This window comes from Protobothrops mucrosquamatus, unplaced genomic scaffold (genome assembly GCF_001527695.2).
Source record: "Protobothrops mucrosquamatus isolate PMUCROS unplaced genomic scaffold, P.Mucros_1.0 scaffold429, whole genome shotgun sequence".
Classification (NCBI taxonomy): Eukaryota; Metazoa; Chordata; class Lepidosauria; order Squamata; family Viperidae; genus Protobothrops; species Protobothrops mucrosquamatus.
In genome coordinates this window covers 797,178-815,993 of record NW_015386754.1, presented here as the reverse complement: position 1 = coordinate 815,993, position 18,816 = coordinate 797,178, and the positions used below count along the sequence as shown (strand labels likewise).

Below are 18,816 nucleotides of genomic sequence, written 5' to 3'. Positions count from 1 at the left end.
GCCTCCCATTCCCAACTCACCGAGTCGCCGCAGCATGATACCGTGGTCCACAGTATCAAAAGCCGCTGAGAGGTCCAAAAGTACAAGGACAGAGGAGTATCCCCTGTCCCGGGCCCTCCAGAGATCATTAACCAACGTGACCAATGCCGTTTCCGTGCTGTGTCCCGGCCTGAAGCCCGACTGGTATGGGTCTAGATAGCCCTGATGCACACTATGTCTGCAAATAGTAGTCAAGGATAAATATAAACTAACCATGATTTGAGCATGTCCATTAGGAAAGGAACTTGATGAATCTGCATTGATTGGATCTTGGCAGTTTCTTAAACGACATCTAAATGCATCTTGAACCTGGCAAGATATAACAGATATTCAATATACTTCTTAAAAATAGATAATCATAGACAAATTATTAAAGCTATAACAAACAAATTCTTGATTCATCATTATTTTCTCATTTGGTTTCAAATGATGTTTACAGTGACATTATTATAATTGTACAAACACAGTAAGCAAATTAAAGCGAATATTTAAATTGGACTAGCACAGGCCTGTGAATAGCTCTTGAGATGAATGTCTCAGTGAGACTTACTCCCAGGGAAGTAGGAATTGGACTAAAGTCACAGATCTTTTGTTCAGTATGCCAAAGCTATTTCTATGACTTCCTAGAGTAAAACAATAAATGCATCCTACCTTAGTGAGCATAATGGTAAAGACCATTTAGACAATGGGAAGAAATCCAGCAGGTTTCTTTCCATAAATATGGATTGCATCCTTTACCTGACAACTCTTAAGTACTAACTGACACCAATATAGAAAAACAAATACTATAACACCATAATGGTCTTTTGAAGAAAAAAAACAACTACCTGAGTGATTCTATCTGAACAATTATTCAGATAAATTCTAAATAGATCGTGCCTAGATCTGCAGTGCTATTTATAAAAATATCCCAGCCATGTTCATTTGTGACGCTCAATTGGTCAGTCTAGACCAGGGGTAGGCAACCTTGGCTCTTTTATGACTCGTGGACTTCAACTCCCAGAATTCCTGAGCCAGCTATGCTGGGAGTTGAAGTCCACGAGTCATAAAAGAGCCAAGGTTGCCTACCCCTTGTTTAGACCATAGATTATCTGGGAGCTATGGAAGTCATCTTACTGCAGTGTCTAGAGGCTGTAGGGATCTGGATGGAGAGGAACAGGTTAAGGGGTAAACCTTAGCATGATGTGTACCTGTGAGTTCAGAAACTGGCTAATTCTGGGAAAACGCCATATTTAACAGAGGAAGAGCAAGTGTGCAGCAAGTTGAAACTGTGACTAAAAGAGTTTCTGGGTGCGGTTGACATATTCCTAATCACCTTTCCATCTTATATTGCTTGGGACCTGGCTATCTGAGAGACTGCCAACTCTAAACAGAAGCTGTCCACTTAAGGCATGCTTGTAGAAAGTGCTTGCTGAGAGTATCTACTCCTCATGAATTGCAATGAGAGGCAATCAGAGAGCAGGAATCTCTGGCCAAGAATCCTCTTTTTATGCTGTCCCATCAGACATAAGAACTGCATCCTCACTCTGGGCATATTTGAAGTTTTTCAAACACCATTTGGGTACCGAGGGCTAAATTGGCAGAGGTACCTTGCTGAATGGTTAGTTTTAAGTTCTGAGGATATATGATGTGATTAGAATATTGTGAGTATTTAACTTATTAGAAATTATTAAATATTTAGAAAGCTATTGCTTTATTTTGTATTATGTTGCTGCTGTGAGCCGCTTAAGATAATTGAACTAGTGTAAAAGCAGCTACTATAAACAAAACAAATAAAACGTCGTTAAAGATGGATTTTTGGTTTCCTCATTTTGTATTACTTGCCCAGTGAAATTCCTTAGTTATCATATTTCCTCATATTTTTTTTTACTCCAACAATCTAACCTCTATACTCCATGGCTTTGTTCTGAAAAACAATGCATAATTATTATCTCAGTGGGGTTTATTTTTGCTAATTATGTAACAAATGGAACTACAAGCACTCCAGTTGGGTTTAAAGCCAAATTCCAGAATTCTCAATATCTCTGGATGAATGGCACCAGTTTGAAGAAAACTCGCCAGGACTTAATCTGTTGAAAGATAAAACATGCCAACTTGTGTCTGTTCCACTGACATTCCAGGAAAATATTCTAGCTTCTCTAGGTTGGACTATGGCTGAAATGGCTCCTGCACAAATCTTTCCTGTCACNCCCCTGTCCCGGGCCCTCCAGAGATCATTAACCAACGTGACCAATGCCGTTTCCGTGCTGTGTCCCGGCCTGAAGCCCGACTGGTATGGGTCTAGATAGACGGCTTCATCCAAGTGTCATCTTCCCCCCCCTCCATCTTGGGTTCTGAAACTAAACTCCCTGCCTCTGCCCTCCAATTCATATCCCCTTTAACAAACTAATTTGCTAATTTACTGCATGCTGGAAAAGGGGTGACAAAATCTTTAAGTGAATTGCCTTGAGGAGCTGAAGAAAAAAAATCAGCTCAAAAAATGTAGCCATTTAGAGCACAACATGCACAACAAACAAGGCAGAAAACTGGGTCCTAGCAAAAAAAAATTCTGTTTATCTGACTGCCTCAAAAAGCTTTTAGGGGAGTCCTAGCTGGATCCTATGCTCACTTAACAACCTGCACAATCATTTAATGATTGCACTAGGGGGAACAGGGATGGGTGGTTATTATGTGAGGCAATTCATTTAACATTTGTCCTGACTTTTGACTGTAATGAGCAGGCTCTATTACAGTCCTAACCCAAAGGTTACCTGTATAAAATCGCATGGCAAAAGGCGCTGGTAAACTCAGATATAGTGGGGCCTAAGGTTAAGTACAATTGCTTTTTAATTCATATCTTTCAATCTATTTGATAAGGTAGTTACATTTAAAGCTGGGCTCTTACTAAATAGAAACCCCTTCCCGTTATTACATTTTCTGCTAGCCAACCCCAGAGCAATGAGGGTATCAATGGAGCTAGAATCAGCCACAGGAGTTAAATAGACTGCAATATAGGCACTAATGGTAGAATTATCATTAACCTTAGACGGTCTTCCTAGCTTGGGGAACACCTAACATTTCAAACTCAGCAGAAGCCCTAGTCATATATTTCATAAGCTCTCATAAACCCCACCCAGCCAATATTAATCTTTTCCAAGCATGCTAGTAAAATATTTGTCTGTATCCCTGGAAACCATGATTTGAACAGCATTATATGTTGACTAGGGCTGGATTAAGAACAGCATTTAAAGTTTGTAGATTGAACAATTAACAATGTGCCAGAAGTCAGTTAATTCCCTAGGCATTTTTTTAAATAATGGGGAAAAAAACCAAAGAGGAGTGACTTTTTCAGGATCTGGAAGTTGAAAAAAACTCTCTATTTAGGAAGCTAGTTACATGCTCATTACATGATGGCAAATAGTGCTTGGAGGTTAGCTTCCAGCAGCTAGACAGGAAAGGTTTTATAGCATACAATATGGATTTCCCTTTTCTATTTGCCAGTTTCCATATGAGATGACATGTAGCATCCCTCACTAGCCCTTGGTTTCTCACTCAGAGATTCCTAAACTAATGAAATTAAAGAACTGAGACTTAATGCCACTATGAAGAGAAGTGCCAATTGGTGCTCCTGTCTTGGTGTCTCACTTCAACAATTCATTACAAATGGTTGGTGATTGGATTTAATCAGTGGTGGAATTCAGCCGGTTCACACCACTTTGGCAGAAGCAGTAGCTAATTTTTTGTTGCCCAGGCCCAGAATGGACTTCCGGAAGCAGCATCCACACAGAGAACCAGTTGTTCATGTATTTGAATCCTACCACTGGATTTAATCCATATGATTTTACATCTTTTTATATGTTTTTGTATTTATTTTAGTGGGGTTATTTGTGTTGATTTTGTTGTAAGTATACCTGAATCATATATTTGATACAGGCATTAAAATAATGAAAAAAAAACCCAAACATTTCCATCTCTGAGAATGAGATAAGATAAGATGAGATGAGATGAGATGAGATGAGGTGAGGCAGGGCAGGGGGAGAGATAAGGTAAGGTAAGGTAAGGTAAGGTAAGGTAAGATAACTAGATTATCTTAGACAAAAGAAAAGAGAGTCTCTAGTACCCCCAGTGGCAAGCTTCTTTAAAGAAACACATTGACTATATCCTATTCTGTCTGTCCATATTATATTATACTATATTATAGTATAAATAATTAAACTTTTAAATGTTCATTATCAACTTATTGAGTACATGAAGAACAGGTCTTCAAGGGCTGTTTCTCCTAATCATTTGGAAATACTGAAATAAATCTCATGTCAGTATTAACTGTGCTGCCTTTTTAATGTAAACTTGTAACTGAAGATGCAACAAAATATACCATTTCAACTGAATTATTTTTTTGGGGGAGTGCTAAAAGAAATTTACGTATATCAACAGCCCATAAAACAGCATGGCAAAGTAGATAAACATGATTTTATTTATGCTATTGGTGAAGCTGTATTTTAAAGCTTTAATGGTTTGTGGGCTAATGTCAAATTTACACTGTAACTCCTAGATCTATTTTACACACTATTCCTCATTAGCTTTCAATATTTTAAGATACTTTTTAAGAAATGTATTCACTTGCATGCATATCAGTTATCAAGTTACCCTTTTCCAGGGTGCACTGCTATAGACCTTGGCTGATCCAGACCCTGAGATATGACAACATAGCGAAAGGAGCCATTAAGCCTAGAAACTTCAATAAAATTGAAGCCATGATCTGTCCAATATATATTACCTGGAAGCAATAAGAAAATGCAGTTATGGAGACATAAGGCTATTATTAAACATATCAGTTATGACTACAAAAAAAATAAATACTAATATCAACTTTTCACAAATTAAATTACTAAAAAGCAAAATCAGTGGGCATATTTGTATTATTCTATTTGAATAAGCTTTCTTTCTGCAAATTTCCTTATGTTAAAAATACATCTATACCATGATGGAACAATCTATGGTCTGGCAAATCACATGACTCCTTCTTGTCAACCTAAAACCCAATTTTGACAGCCTAAGAATCCCCCCAATATTTAATTTGTTAAAATATCAATCACCATTTTTAACAATACAATTTTTCATATTTGTGGGGACACAGGGTAAAAGTGATTAGTCCACTGCAGACACAATGTACCTATTTTGAGTAAAAAAATATTCCCTTATTGAATTAGTTCCACCATCACCATATGATTGGCTAAGTGATTTGTATTTCTTGGAGAATTTAAAGTACAATACAATAAAATAAATAGTACAGTTATCGGAAGAAAAGCATCCCACATAATATGAAGAGACAAAAAGTCTCCGCTTTAAAAAAAAAAAGCAGATTTTTGTTATACTAGTAAATAAAATTCCATTTTCTTATATTATTTGGTAATTTACTGTTATAAAGAAAAAACAGGCCATGGTTATCCCAAAGGTGCTATTTTTTTATTTTTTTTAAATGCACCTTTGCGATAAAACTGAAAGAATTGCTTGGTTATAAATCAGAAAAGATAAGGTAAAATGGTTATAAATAATAAAAATAACAAAAAAAACCTACCCGCTATCCAATCCACTGCAATGCCTTCCACTCTTCCCAAACCATTTGTAATGATATCTTCCTTCCATGTCTGATCTCTGCTACCTCTGCTTATTTTATTGAATCCCATGTCAGTCCAGTAGATTGTATCATTTCCTATAGAATAAATATTTAAAATACTGTTTCCAACAATATCTTATTCACTGAGCATACTCGGATCTTTTAGTTTGAAGTGCTTCTATAAGATTTTTATTTTTGAAATTCATTTTTGCTCTTTCCATTTGTAAATGTTTAGGTATAAAACATACTGAAAATCAGTATATATGTCATATACATTTCTCCCCCTTTTTACATTTTTGCAACTGTTTTTCTTAATATAGATCTATGTAACTGAGAACGAAGAATAGTGATCTTGTGTAACTTTGGGACTTCTAAATTTACAGTCCTTTTATAAGTAAAACATATATTTACCTGCATGAAAGTCTATACCAACAGCAAAAGATGTTCCTGTTATAGGCATTAATGCATCTGTTTTGTCATTTGGATCAAGAGGGATTCCCCTGATTCCTTCATGAATAGAATACAAGAGAAACGACTCTATACCTAAAGAAAAATAATAATATTTCAAAAATGTTGATATATTATTATTATGATATATTATAACAAGTAGTTATAAAATTAACCAGATATCTGAAGCCAAAAGACAAACTTCTGGCTCTTAATTAGTTGTATTATGAAGTGGGAGGGATCATCAAGATATCAAGAAAGAAAATAGAAAAATCAATGTAGAAAAAACAGAATATCATTAAAAGCTAGTATAGGTAGTCCTCGACCTATGACCACAATTCAGCCCAAAAATTCCACTACTGAGCAAGGCAGTTGTTATGTGAATTTTGCCCCATTTTATAATCTTTTTTTGCAAAGTTGTGAAGCCATCACATGGTTGTTAAGAGAAACCAGTTTCTGCTTGTCAGAAAGTGGGTGGGAAGGATGACCCTCATGAGATCTTATTATATCTTTTTGGAACTGTAACCTGCATCTGTCTAAATATACTCTTAAGAAGCTTGATTCTACTTTCACATACTTCTGCTAAATATGGACTTCAATGAATGAACTGAGATTTTAAGCTTCTAACCATGATTATGTCAACATTATTGCAAGAAAATTGATGTTCAAGTCATCAAGTTAATTTTAATTAAGAATTTTTCCTAGGGATATAATTTGAAAAACTGATTAGATTTTTATTTATTTTATCATCAATAAACTGAAATAAATTATTTGATTTTGCAACTATTTTAAATAATGATTTTAGTACCCCTAAATGATTGTGCAAATACTCTGCTTTTACCTCTGTCAATATGTATCTCAATAAAATACAACACAGATTAAAAAAAACACAGTGGGGGGATGCAGACACTATTGGTTATACCTATTTTTGATGCTCTGAATGTTTACATTTTGTGGGCAGATTATATCAATTACTAATTCTAGAATTATACAACCAAAGATTACGTAAGTTTAGTTTATAAACCTAACAACACAATTAGTAAAGAACTGAGTCTATTCATTAAAAAAACAACTAACCAACCCTCAGAAAACACAGTCACAAAGACCCAGAGCATGATATTTTTTTTCTTCCACTATCAATAATACATTTGACTTTTGGGATTATTAAATTTGTATTTTGAGTTCTTTTACTTAGCCCCTGAAAATGAATAAATGATTATACCTTGACATGTCATACGATTTTTCTGAAGATTATAACCTACAGTACATAAGCATGTTCGAGTGGATTCTGAAGTTGGTAAGCAAAGTTGGGAACATCCTCCATTATTGATTTGACAAGAATTGCTACCTATTAAAATTACAGAAACAATGAAGTTTTACAATTTTTTTATAAAGTACCAATGATTTCATTACATTACATCTTAGTAGATGGTAGTAGCTAGAAGCAGCTGATGAACCTTGTTTGGATTTGAAAGCTAAGCAGCATTGTGTATGATCAATATTTGTATATTTGTATACCCTCCAGGGTATAGTTTAGCTGTAGGTATGGATATATAGTGAGCAGAAATCAAACTCAGTTTGAAGAAGACCTTACTAATTAGTTTCATACAGAATTCATAAAAAATAGGTCATCTGCCCTGTTACATAGGGTATGCCTGACATACCTTTCTTTTTTGAAGTACCAATAGCAAATTACCTATAGTTGTTCACCATTAGAAATTCAGAATTTGCTCTAAGTGGTTGCCCATAGAATAATAAAGTTAGCTCAAAAGGGCTTGTTTTTTCTTAAATAGGAAGAGAAAGTACACATTTTGATTAACATTTTGAGCTATAACCACAAGCTGAAAAGATAACTTTACAAATATGAACGTTAGTTTTCAAATAATTTGACTTAAATGTGAAAAAGTTGGAAGTAAAGCTTTCTTTTTTCTTAAAGTAAGGCCCAAGTAACCCATTGCATAAGTCGGGGAAAGAAGAGTTTGAAAGCTAGATTTATAAATAGGGTTTCTACCTGAAATCCTCAGTTGTTTGAATTCTCTTGTTATAGTTTTATACAATAATAAATTGGGGGTTATATATTTTGGTTATATATTCTGTATAACATAACCCCATTGTTCAGTTTTTTTTATTAAAGTCAGATCTCATTGCATTGGGCTTGGAAATAGTGGTAAACTCTTCACGCCTCTCTCTATATGTTGATTGGAGATGAGGAGTCATCATCCAGTGTCTGCATGGGTGAATCAGACAGGCCTTAACATTTCTCCATAGTCTCTCAAAACTTACAACCTTGAATGCAGTTACAGTCAGGCTTCAGCTGACAAGGTAGGACTACTGTAACAAATTGGGGCTCTACATGTGACTCCTCTTGAAAACATCCAGAAAATACAACTAGTTCTGAATGCAGCAATGTGTACAGTTCTGGGCATCCCAAGCTTTGTCCTTGTTACAATTCTATTGCATGAATTGCACTGGATTTCAATTGCTTTCTGGGTGAAATTCAAGAGGCTGGATTTTACCGTTAAATGTCTTCTCACCACAGGGCTAGGTTACTTACTTGGTTTTTCTTAATGATATCTGCTGGGTATAGAGTTCCTTTAAATATTGTCACCTAGTGGGACCTTGGAGATGTGTCCTTGGCTACCCCTGCCTTTTGGAACTGAGTCCCATCTGAGATCCGGGGAGGCTCTACCCTTATAGTTTTCTGAAAGGATGTAGTATGGGTTCTTATTGCATGTTGGTGGGAAGGGTATCATGTGTTTTATGCTATAGTTTTTATTGGTTGCCATGAGCCCCCTAGGATCACTGTGTGAGCTAGGCAGCCAAGTAGATTAAAAACTATATATTAAATAAACAAAAATACTTGTCACTAGTTATTGATTTCTTATGAGCTTGCCAGTTGATTCTAGTCCCAAATTGTCAGCTGAAGCCTGAATGTAACTGCATTCAAAGTTTTGAGAGTATGGAGAGATTTTCAAGCCTGCCTGATTCATTCATCCAAAGACTGGATGATGATGTAGATGCCTCAACTTTTTCTTAACAATCAACATATAGAGAGATTAATAGATTACCATTATTTCCAAGCTCAGTGCAAGAAGCTCAACTTTAACAAAAAAACTGTACAGCTGGGATAAGTTATAAAGAATATATAACAAAGAATATATGTAGAAGATACTTTAAGGTAGGTAATAAACTAAGCAATGATGTATTTGGTTTTAATTAAGACACTGGAGCTAACATCAACCAAATTGTTCTGCAAAGCAATATTAATAAACACACTATATCCTCTTTCAGTTGTTCCAAAGCAAAATGTTCAAGAATGCATAGAGCTCTTATATCAACAGAAGCCCCCAAGCTATAAAGATAATTATTATAGAAAGGTAGGTAATTATTTTGTTTTGTTTTGTTTTATCTTCCAGTAGTTCTCTGTCATTACCACTTAATATCACAGGGTTTTCCAATGATTTGGAAATTTCTGGGGGCACAAATGACTATGGAAAAAGAAAGAACTGGTAAAAAAAAACACTTTAGTTCATGGGAGCTGAAGTATATTCCTCCATAAAGAGATTTATGTATTTTATTATTCAAAAACTTAATGTGTGGTTTACCTTTCTGTCCTGCTTTGTCATATACTTTCATATGTACAATTCCTGAAGTTTTGTTTCGCAAAACTGTAGGATTCCTTCCATCTTTTTTATTGCAGGTGCCCAGTTGGCCTAAGTTATGGTCTGCCCACCATAACTTTTTATCTGTAAAAATTAAGCATTTTCGTTTTTTTTAAAAAAACTATTTAAATTAATAAACATACCATATACATAATTATATACATACAAAACAATGAATTTGTAAAACTAGAAAAAAACCCTGAAAAATGCAAGAATAGTAATATAGAAAGCACAGCAGAAATCTAATCAGCAGATGATTTAAGTCATGGATCATGAGGCTATGTTATTCTAGTCTATTATGGCCATCCATGCTACAATGCCACCTATTCCCCTAACAATTTTGAATCAAGGACAAGCCTCAAACACACTTCTGTTGCTTTGAAGGGAGTGCAATCTTAGTTGCAAAAGTCTGTTCTCCTATTTCTCAAACTGAGACCCACCTAAACACAGCATTTCCATCTTATCTGTATCCAGCTTCAGTATTAGATTTCCTTCAGCCCATTACGACCTCCATTTAACTATCAAACACCTTAATTCCTCAATGGAACTGCAGCTACATCTGTTTTGGGCCCAGTGCTCTTCAACATCTTCATCAATGATTTGGATGAGGGGATAGATGGGGAACTCATCAAATTTGCAGATGACACCAAGCTGGCAGGAATAGCCAACACGCCGGAAGATAGGCTTAAGAGACAGAAGGATCTTGACAGACTTTAACATTGGGCACTATCTAACAAAATGAAATTCAATGGTGAAAAAAGTAAGGTTCTACATTTAGGCAAGAAAATGCACAGGTACAGTATAGGTGGTACCTTGCTCAATAGTAGTAATTGTGAGAGGGATGTTGGAATCCTAGTGGACAATCACTTAAATATAAGCCACCAGTCTGCTACAGCTGCCAAAAAACCCAACATAGTGCTAGGCTGCATTAACAGAGGGATAGAATCAAGATCACGTGAAGTGTTAATACCATTTTATAACACCTTGGTAAGGCCACACTTGGAATACTGCATCCAGTTTTGGTCACCACGATGTAAAAAAGTTGTTGAGACTCTAGAAAGAGTACAGAGAAGAGCAACAAAGATGATCAGGAGACTGGAGACTAAAATATATAAAGAATGGTTGCTGGAATTGGATATGTCTAGTTTAATGAAAAGAAGTACTACGGTGATATNATTATTATTATTATTATTATTATTATTATTATTATTATTATTATTATTATTATTATTAATTATGAGTCCTGATACAGATGGAAAGATGAAATAAAGTTACATGTTATGAGCATACTGATATCACTGAACACTGAAATCTCTGAATGACTATTGCCAGGAATATCATGTAATAATTTGAGCACAAAACAGAAAAAAAAAAGAATCTATGGAATTAAAAACATAAACTCCACGAGGCTCTCAACTATCATTCTCTAATAGTGACCTTGAGACAGTGTAAGACTGTGAATCCAATTCTCAATCATTAACACACTCCAGCAATATTCTATTATTATTAAAATTCACTGAGAAATCCATATCACCATTACTGAGAAATCTATGAAAATTGACAAGATAGCACGCCTTATCTCTCTCCCCAAAATGATTATTAACCAGTGCAACTAAACCCACTTCAGTTAGATATCTAGCCACATTCATGGATAACCAAAGTCTTCTAAAATATTTAAAGTGCAATTTATTATTTTAAACCATTTATTGTAAGTTCCTTTGGAGATCATAACTATTTAAGTTGAGTTATCCTAGAAGAAACTTCAGAGATACCATAAAAAGATAAGGCACAGTTTCATTAAAGAGCTGCTGACAAATACTATGAAAGCATTCAGGTAGTATCTGAAGCTTTTTTCCTATCTCAATCTGAATGCATCCATGCCCATATGTTGAATATGTATGGCACAAAGCAAAGCTTTGCTATCACTGGAGGACGGGATGGAATAGTAATTTGCTGTGATTCTACCTTTATTCACAGAAGGATGAGACATAAGGTCTGGAGGCTTTGGTAGTGAGATTCAGGCACAGACATCATATTTTTGCATCCCTGTATAAATCTGGAAACAGAAGGAACTACTGAGTTGACATTTGCTACAGCTGCAGCAATACCATTGCAGATGTTTTCTGCAGCAAACTGTGAGGATACTAAGATGACGACATCATACAAATGTCACATGGCATACTTGATTATTTATATGTCAGATGCATATTGTAGCATTTATGTGATGATGATGATGTCATGCATATGTTGCAATTTGACCTCTTTTCCTTTTCAGGACACATAAGTGTGTAATATTGCAGGGAGTTATTCATCAAGTCACATTCCAATCTGCATCATAATGATACAATATACCACAATCACATTAGCAAAGATCACACTGCAAATGATGAAACCAAAGAAAGCCTGATCAGATGGATTTCTTGTTGACTTTTTATAGATCTACTCAGGCCTTTTTTTGTCATAGAATGCACCGGAACTCTGTTCCGGCACCATTTTTCGACAGATTTTCCAGAGTTGCATTCTTTTCCTATTGTTGCCCTTCCTATCCTCATTTGCTTTTGAAAATGCCCCACTGGCGGTACAGTGAGAGAAGGGTCCCCTCCGGTGCTGTCTGCCTCCTCTAGGAGGAGCCATGACGCACCGGAGTACCACAGCCAGAGTGTGGCTTGATTGGCTGAGTCAGATCATATGGTGTGGAAGCCCATGGTGGCAGTAGGAGACATAAAATGGAAGCCATCTTTCACAAGAGGGTGAGTGAGCCTTTTGCCTTCCCTTACAGAAGGTGGAGTGTGAGGTTAAAAAGAGGCGAAGCGAGAGGAAAGAAAGGCAGCTGGTGTGGAAGCTTGCCCGACAGCAAAACTTTGCTGTTTCGGTTCCTTGGGTAGTTCAAAGGCTGGGATGTCTACAAAAATCTATTTTTAGTCTTTTATACTTTATATTCAAATTGCAGAGGTGAAGAATAAGAATAAAGCCAAGGTCTTGTGATTTTGAGGTATTATTATTAATAAAAAAAATATATTAATGATGTATTGGTCAGATGTAAAGGTGGACCTACAGTATGAGGTTTAATCAGATCTATTTATTAAATTGAGTTTAACTTAAAGGCAAATTAAAAGTAATCTGTTCACTGACAAAGTTTCAACTTTAATTTGTTTCAAGTCAATATCCATATTAAACTCCAAATGTAATTTTTTCCAACTTGTTTGACAACTTCTTAAAAGTAATTCAATCTTTTACAAGCAACCAAATTTTGTTTTATTGGGCCAATTTCATTCCACATAGAAAGCTGACATTTCCACTCATTAAACTAAATGGGTATGCCATGGTAAATGCCCCAAAAGATTAATAAGATGTCTTGTTGTAAGTTAAAGCCACACAGTGCATGGTAACATTAATAGTATTAACTTACCTTGAACAAAATCCTAGTCTTTTAGATACACTAAAAATTGAAGGTTTTTTTTTTTTTTCAACTACAAAGGTAAACCTTGTAGGTTAGGCAAGGCGGGTTGTATGACGTGTGTGAGTTCTGGCACCTTTTTTTTTTTTTTTTACAAAAAAAGCACTGGATCTACTGGGGCATTTATTTTGTTATATGTCTATAATCAATAATCAATATCTAAATATTTCCTTCATTATTTTATGAGGACCGTATTACAGAAATATTAAAATCTGACCGAAAGAATCTAGAAGATATGGAAGCTATAGGCCAATTTCTATATGCTAAAATAACTGTATGCTATAGCAAAGCAATATCTATGCTAAAATATTAACTACAACACTAGCAACAAAAATAATACCATTTTCAATGCATCTAGATTAATTGGATTCATAAAAAATAAAATATTTTTAATAACAACTTTATTAAAATTTACAAATGCAAAGGTAAAAAACTAATAGAAACTAAGGACAATATAAAAAAGAAAAGCCCAAAGGGGCAGGAAAAAAAGAAGATATATAAAAGATAATTCCCTATAAAGCTTAAACAATTTCATTAACTTAACACCTTCTCTAGTATTTCAATTTCAGAAAAGCATCTTTTCTTCCTATTTCTTATTCCTTATCAATAATCAAATTGTAAAAAAATCATTGTTTAATTCTAATCGGCAAAAGTCTATTAAGAACTACTAGAAATAGTAAAACACACACAGAGAGACACAGAAATATATATTTACATTAGCCTTACTAAAAAAATCAATTTTGTAATTCAACTGATCACTTTAACTAAGAAATAAAGCAAAAGAAATCTCTTTCAACTTACACAGATCTGTGTCATTCTGTCCTGGTCAAAAAAAGATCTCCGAGCCTTAAGAAACCACAGCATATATATTCTAACCCTGACTGAATATGTTCAGTATGCAGACCTTCTGTCTGCTTTTAAAAAGCTTGATCTTTTTAAAATTAAATAATGTCCCACAAGTTGATTTCTTATCATTTTCTCTTTGTTTTCTCTCAGAAACAGTTTTATTGGTTTCACAAATTTGTTTTGTAAATCCAAAACAGGTAGCCTTTTTATATCTCTCTTCTGATTTATTATTTGCATATCCCCTTTAATTATTAAGAAATCTGTTTTCATTTGTAATTCCATTTTGGCATCTTTTTCCATATCACTTAGTGGATGATTTGTAAGTCCATTTTCTGATCCAAAGCATCTTTTCCCATATCTCTTTTGTAATCTAGCATTTTTTAAAATTCCAAATCCACATTCAAATCAGTCAGCTTTATATAATAAAATCTGAGGTTCTTCTATAGTCTTTATTATAGTTTAAACCAGGCATGTCAAACTGCTGGCCCGCAGGCTGGATATGTCATGCCAAAATCGCACCCACCCCATTGCTGGCAATGGGGGAAAAGTCGCAATACGTTGCGCAATATCATGTGACGTGAGTTTGACATGCTCGGTTAAAACAATCTTGTAAGTAATTTCTGAGTACATTGTTCTAAAGCAGGCTTAACTTCAAATATTACTCCATTATATTAAAGGGTCCCTTCTTACTAGTATAATAAAATATTTTTTTTTTCTCTGAGCCATGTTCATTCTGCCATTGCTGTCCTCAGAAGTCCAAAACTCGATAAATTCTTACAGTATTTGACTTAAGGTTGTTATTGTGGATATAGCTACAGATAAATTAGTATCACTTATTCAAATTTTGTTGGATGTAGAAAAGAGTTTTGATATGGATCAAATTCAATTTACAAAGTGTATTTTCAGATAATTGTTTTCCATTACCATTTGATTACCATGTGGTATTTTTATCCTGTGGCTTGAGTTACCGTATTTCCCTGAAAATAAGACCAGGTCTTATATTTGTTTTGGACCAAAAGATCCATTAGGGCTTATTTTTGGGAATGTCTGACTTTGCAGCTGCCCACCCACCCCCTCCCAGCATCTGCTTGCCCATGGCCACAATGGCTTACAGGGCTCCCCAGGGCTTCCCCAAGCAGATGGGGGAGGAGAGTAGTGGGGTTAGACAGGGGAAGCTGAAGGACAGGGTGGTGCCACCTCCCTCTGCCTACCACACTCTTTCCTTTTGCAAGTAGACAAAGCTTCCAGTCTCCGTCAATACTCCAGGCGAAAATTGTTTGGGCACCTATGGGGTGCTTGTAAATGGAGTGATTTGCTCCATTTTCAAGCGCCCCATAGGCACCCAAACGCTTTTTGCCCAGAGGGAGACTGGATTGCCTGCCCCTCCACCTTTGCCTCCACACTTGGAATTACTTGCGCTGTGCTGGCTGTGGCTGATGCTGGCTTGCCACCTCCTTTGCTGGCCACGCCCACCCACCCCAGGGTTATTTTGGGGGTAGGGTTTATATTAGGACCACCCAAAAAATCAGTCTAGGGCTTTCTTTGGGGTGGGTGAGTCTTATTTTTTGGGAAACATAGTATTACCAATATATTTGTGTCTCGATCCAATGAATAACATTATCATTGTCTCCAATTTTGTATTTAGTTTTTGAATCGTTATCTTCTTTTAGACATTAGCGGTGTGCGGGGCACTCAACTAAATATTTTTTTTCTTGTATGCCGATGCCATTAAGGCTATTGATAATTATACAATATTGTTAACAAAGCTTGTTCAAATTTTATCAATATAGTTTTTAGTATTTATATTCTGGTTATACCATTAACTGGAAAATATCTAATTTCTTGACTTTTAGATCGATGATATCTATTGATTTCTGTAAGAGATTCGGGTTTACAATTTGTACAGACTCCATAATGTCTGGGATGGAGTGGGATGAGGGGTAGCCATGATAAAATACACTGCACTTTTGCTGGATCCATCTGTATGCCTTCTGGGGATATTCTATAACCTAAATAGTCCAGTTAAATCAGATCAAATGTGCATTTTTCTACTATATCAAAAAGCTTATTGTTCCATAATTTTTGCAATACATTTCTGACTTGTGTTACAATAATATATTTATCTAAAATGTCTGCAAAAATGTTCATACATTAGACAAATTTAATCTACAATTAACCAGGCCAAAGGTTGTATTCAAAGTTTCCACATCTTCTCAACAACTCCTCTGCCACCCTGACCCCTCCCACCCCTTTTAGTACAAACAGATACATCAGATGTGGTGATAGAAGCAGTTCTACTCCAAGCAGAGAAGGAAGGCGGGGATGATTTACTTACAGTTGTATGTGTGTTTTACTCAAGAGCACTGCACTAAGTAGAGAGAAATTATGCTATTGGTAGCAAAAACATGTCTTATAACAATGGAGACACATTCTGGAAGGAGCAACCCACCTACTTACCATATAAACCCATACTGACCATAAAAATTTAGAGGTGCTGCAAACACATCTCTCATACCCTGGCAAATCAGATGTGCACAATTCTCTTTTACTTTGATTTTTACATTTTCTATATTGCAGGCTCCCAGAACAAGTTTTCAGACACTCTTTCATGCAAGCCAGAGTATCAGGTTCCCCAATCATGCCTCCCAACCCCAGCATTGACATTGCAGCCAAGCAACTGTAAGGCCTATGCTAAGGCAGATCAATGCAAAAGGCTGAGAGCAGAAAGGCAGGTTGATGATCTCTTTGATTAGATTAAGGTATTGCAGCAGCAGGATGTATATGCTAGGGCAGTGATGGCGAACCTATTAAAGACCGAGTGCCCAGATTGCAACCAAAAACCCACTTATGTATCATCGTGTGCCGGGTGGGCGTGGCCCATTGGGTGGGCATGGCCTATTGGGTGGGCATGGCTGCAGTGATAACGGCAGACTGGGTGGGAATAAAAAATTCAATCAATCAATTCCAATTTTGCAAGATCTTTTTTCCCTGTGAGAAGTTGAAATTAATTGATTGATTGAAACTTTTTTTTTTGCACATGGCTGTGAGGCCTAAAGCAAAAAGGTTTTATAAAGCCCAGCTGAAGGCCTAGGACTGGGGCAAAGGCACACATGCCCAGAGAGAGGGCTCTGCGTGCCACCAGTGGCACCCGTGTCATAGGTTTGCCATCCCCCTGCTAGGGCCTGGATGGATAAACTCAAGACCGATCAACAAAGTATTGTTTCACTGTTAACAAAGGTGGGAGAAAGCTATTGTACAATGGATGTTTATGTGCCTCTTCTCCTAAGGAAGGAAGAAGTACAGCTGTGCCATGACAGCTGACAGAAGGACACATGGTAATTTTAAAAGTCAATATATACTTCCAAGAGAATTTTGGTGGCCAAAATCCTGCATTGACCTAAAGGATTATAGTTTCCTCTAGCCATGTCTGTGGAGAGCAGAACCAATCCCTGATAAGCCATTTGTCTTGTTGCAACCGCTAAACATCCCCATCCCCCAAACCTGGGACACTATTTTGCTAGATTTCATCACTGATCTTCCTTCAATGCGGGTATATGCTACCATATTGGTAGTAGTGGATTTATTTACCAAATTGACCTATTTCATTCCTTTCAGGGGTCTTCCAACAGCTCAAGAAATGGCTCAAAATGTTTTATTCCATGTCTTTAGATATAGAGGGTTGGTTAATAATGTCATAAAAGACAGAGAAGTCAATTTACTTCCAATGTTTGGAGGGCACTCTTGCAATTATTAAATATTAAAATACATATGTCATTTGTCCATCATATGACTTCCAATAGAGAAGCTGAGAAAGTTAACCAACTACTACATCAATATTTAAGATGCTATATTTCTTACCAGCAAGACAACTGGACTTATTTCATACCATTAGCTGAATTTGCTTACAGCAATGTGTGCACTCCTCTCGTGGTATATCTCCATTCCAGGCAACATATAGTTCCACCTATAGGTCTTACTAACAAACAGACAAGAAATGCTATTCCTTGCACCATAAATTTTTCTGCATAAAAAATATAGCTGTTTTCCTGGGCTTTGGAGAGTCTTCAGAGCCTGTGAATTAGTTTTGTCGGAATATATTGCATCTACATTGGTTAAAAATAACTTAATAGTGGGGATTGTCCATTTATTTTGTATTTTTGATTATGGTTTTGCTGGTTTAATTATTGCTGCTGTTCACCACCTAGAGTCATTTGTTTGACATAGGTGACCATATAAAATTAACCTTTATTGCTTCTGATTATAGATTGGCTCTCAATTATCTTCCTTCCTCCTCCTTCCCTGAGGAAATGCTAAACCATGCTTATTAGATTTTTGGAATATATCTCTATTTGGACTCATCATAAGCTGTTTACGACTCTTGCAGTTTACAAACCGTTTATCTAAAATTAATATAACAAAACAAAGCTCTCAATTGTACTCTGTGAAAAGTATTTTTTTTAAAAAAAATGCACAAAAGTAGATAAGCCAAAAAGAAACAAAAATATTCATAATGCCTAAAAACTTGAATGACAAATCTTAATGATAGTTTCAATTTTATTTTTCAGATAAAACCTGAAACCTAGTTTGACCTTGATCAGCATTTTTAAGAAATATCATTTTTATTCTAAAATAAAGTTGATTGAATCTTTGGTTGACTACTGCACCCTGCCCTTCCAATTACCACTTAATTCTTTGTTTTGTTTTGCTAATTCACTTGGTGAATCAAGTATATATGACAAGAAAGCCAAAATTCCCAGACTAAGAAAAAG

General features: G+C 35.7%; 1 protein-coding gene across 1 annotated transcript in view; it reads right to left on the bottom strand.

Moving 5' to 3' along the window:
* LRP1B (LDL receptor related protein 1B) overlaps positions 1-18,816 on the bottom strand; it is a gene marked incomplete at its 3' end in the record, with an annotated part of 540,296 nt that overhangs the window by 88,927 nt on the left and 432,553 nt on the right. The window contains exons 34-38 of the mRNA XM_029284208.1: positions 9,688-9,828; positions 7,305-7,430; positions 6,047-6,178; positions 5,597-5,731; positions 4,666-4,795 (exon numbers count right to left, since the gene is read on the bottom strand). Of these exons, the coding sequence (XP_029140041.1) occupies positions 4,666-4,795; positions 5,597-5,731; positions 6,047-6,178; positions 7,305-7,430; positions 9,688-9,828 (664 nt within the window). The remainder of the gene's footprint in view (positions 1-4,665; positions 4,796-5,596; positions 5,732-6,046; positions 6,179-7,304; positions 7,431-9,687; positions 9,829-18,816) is intronic.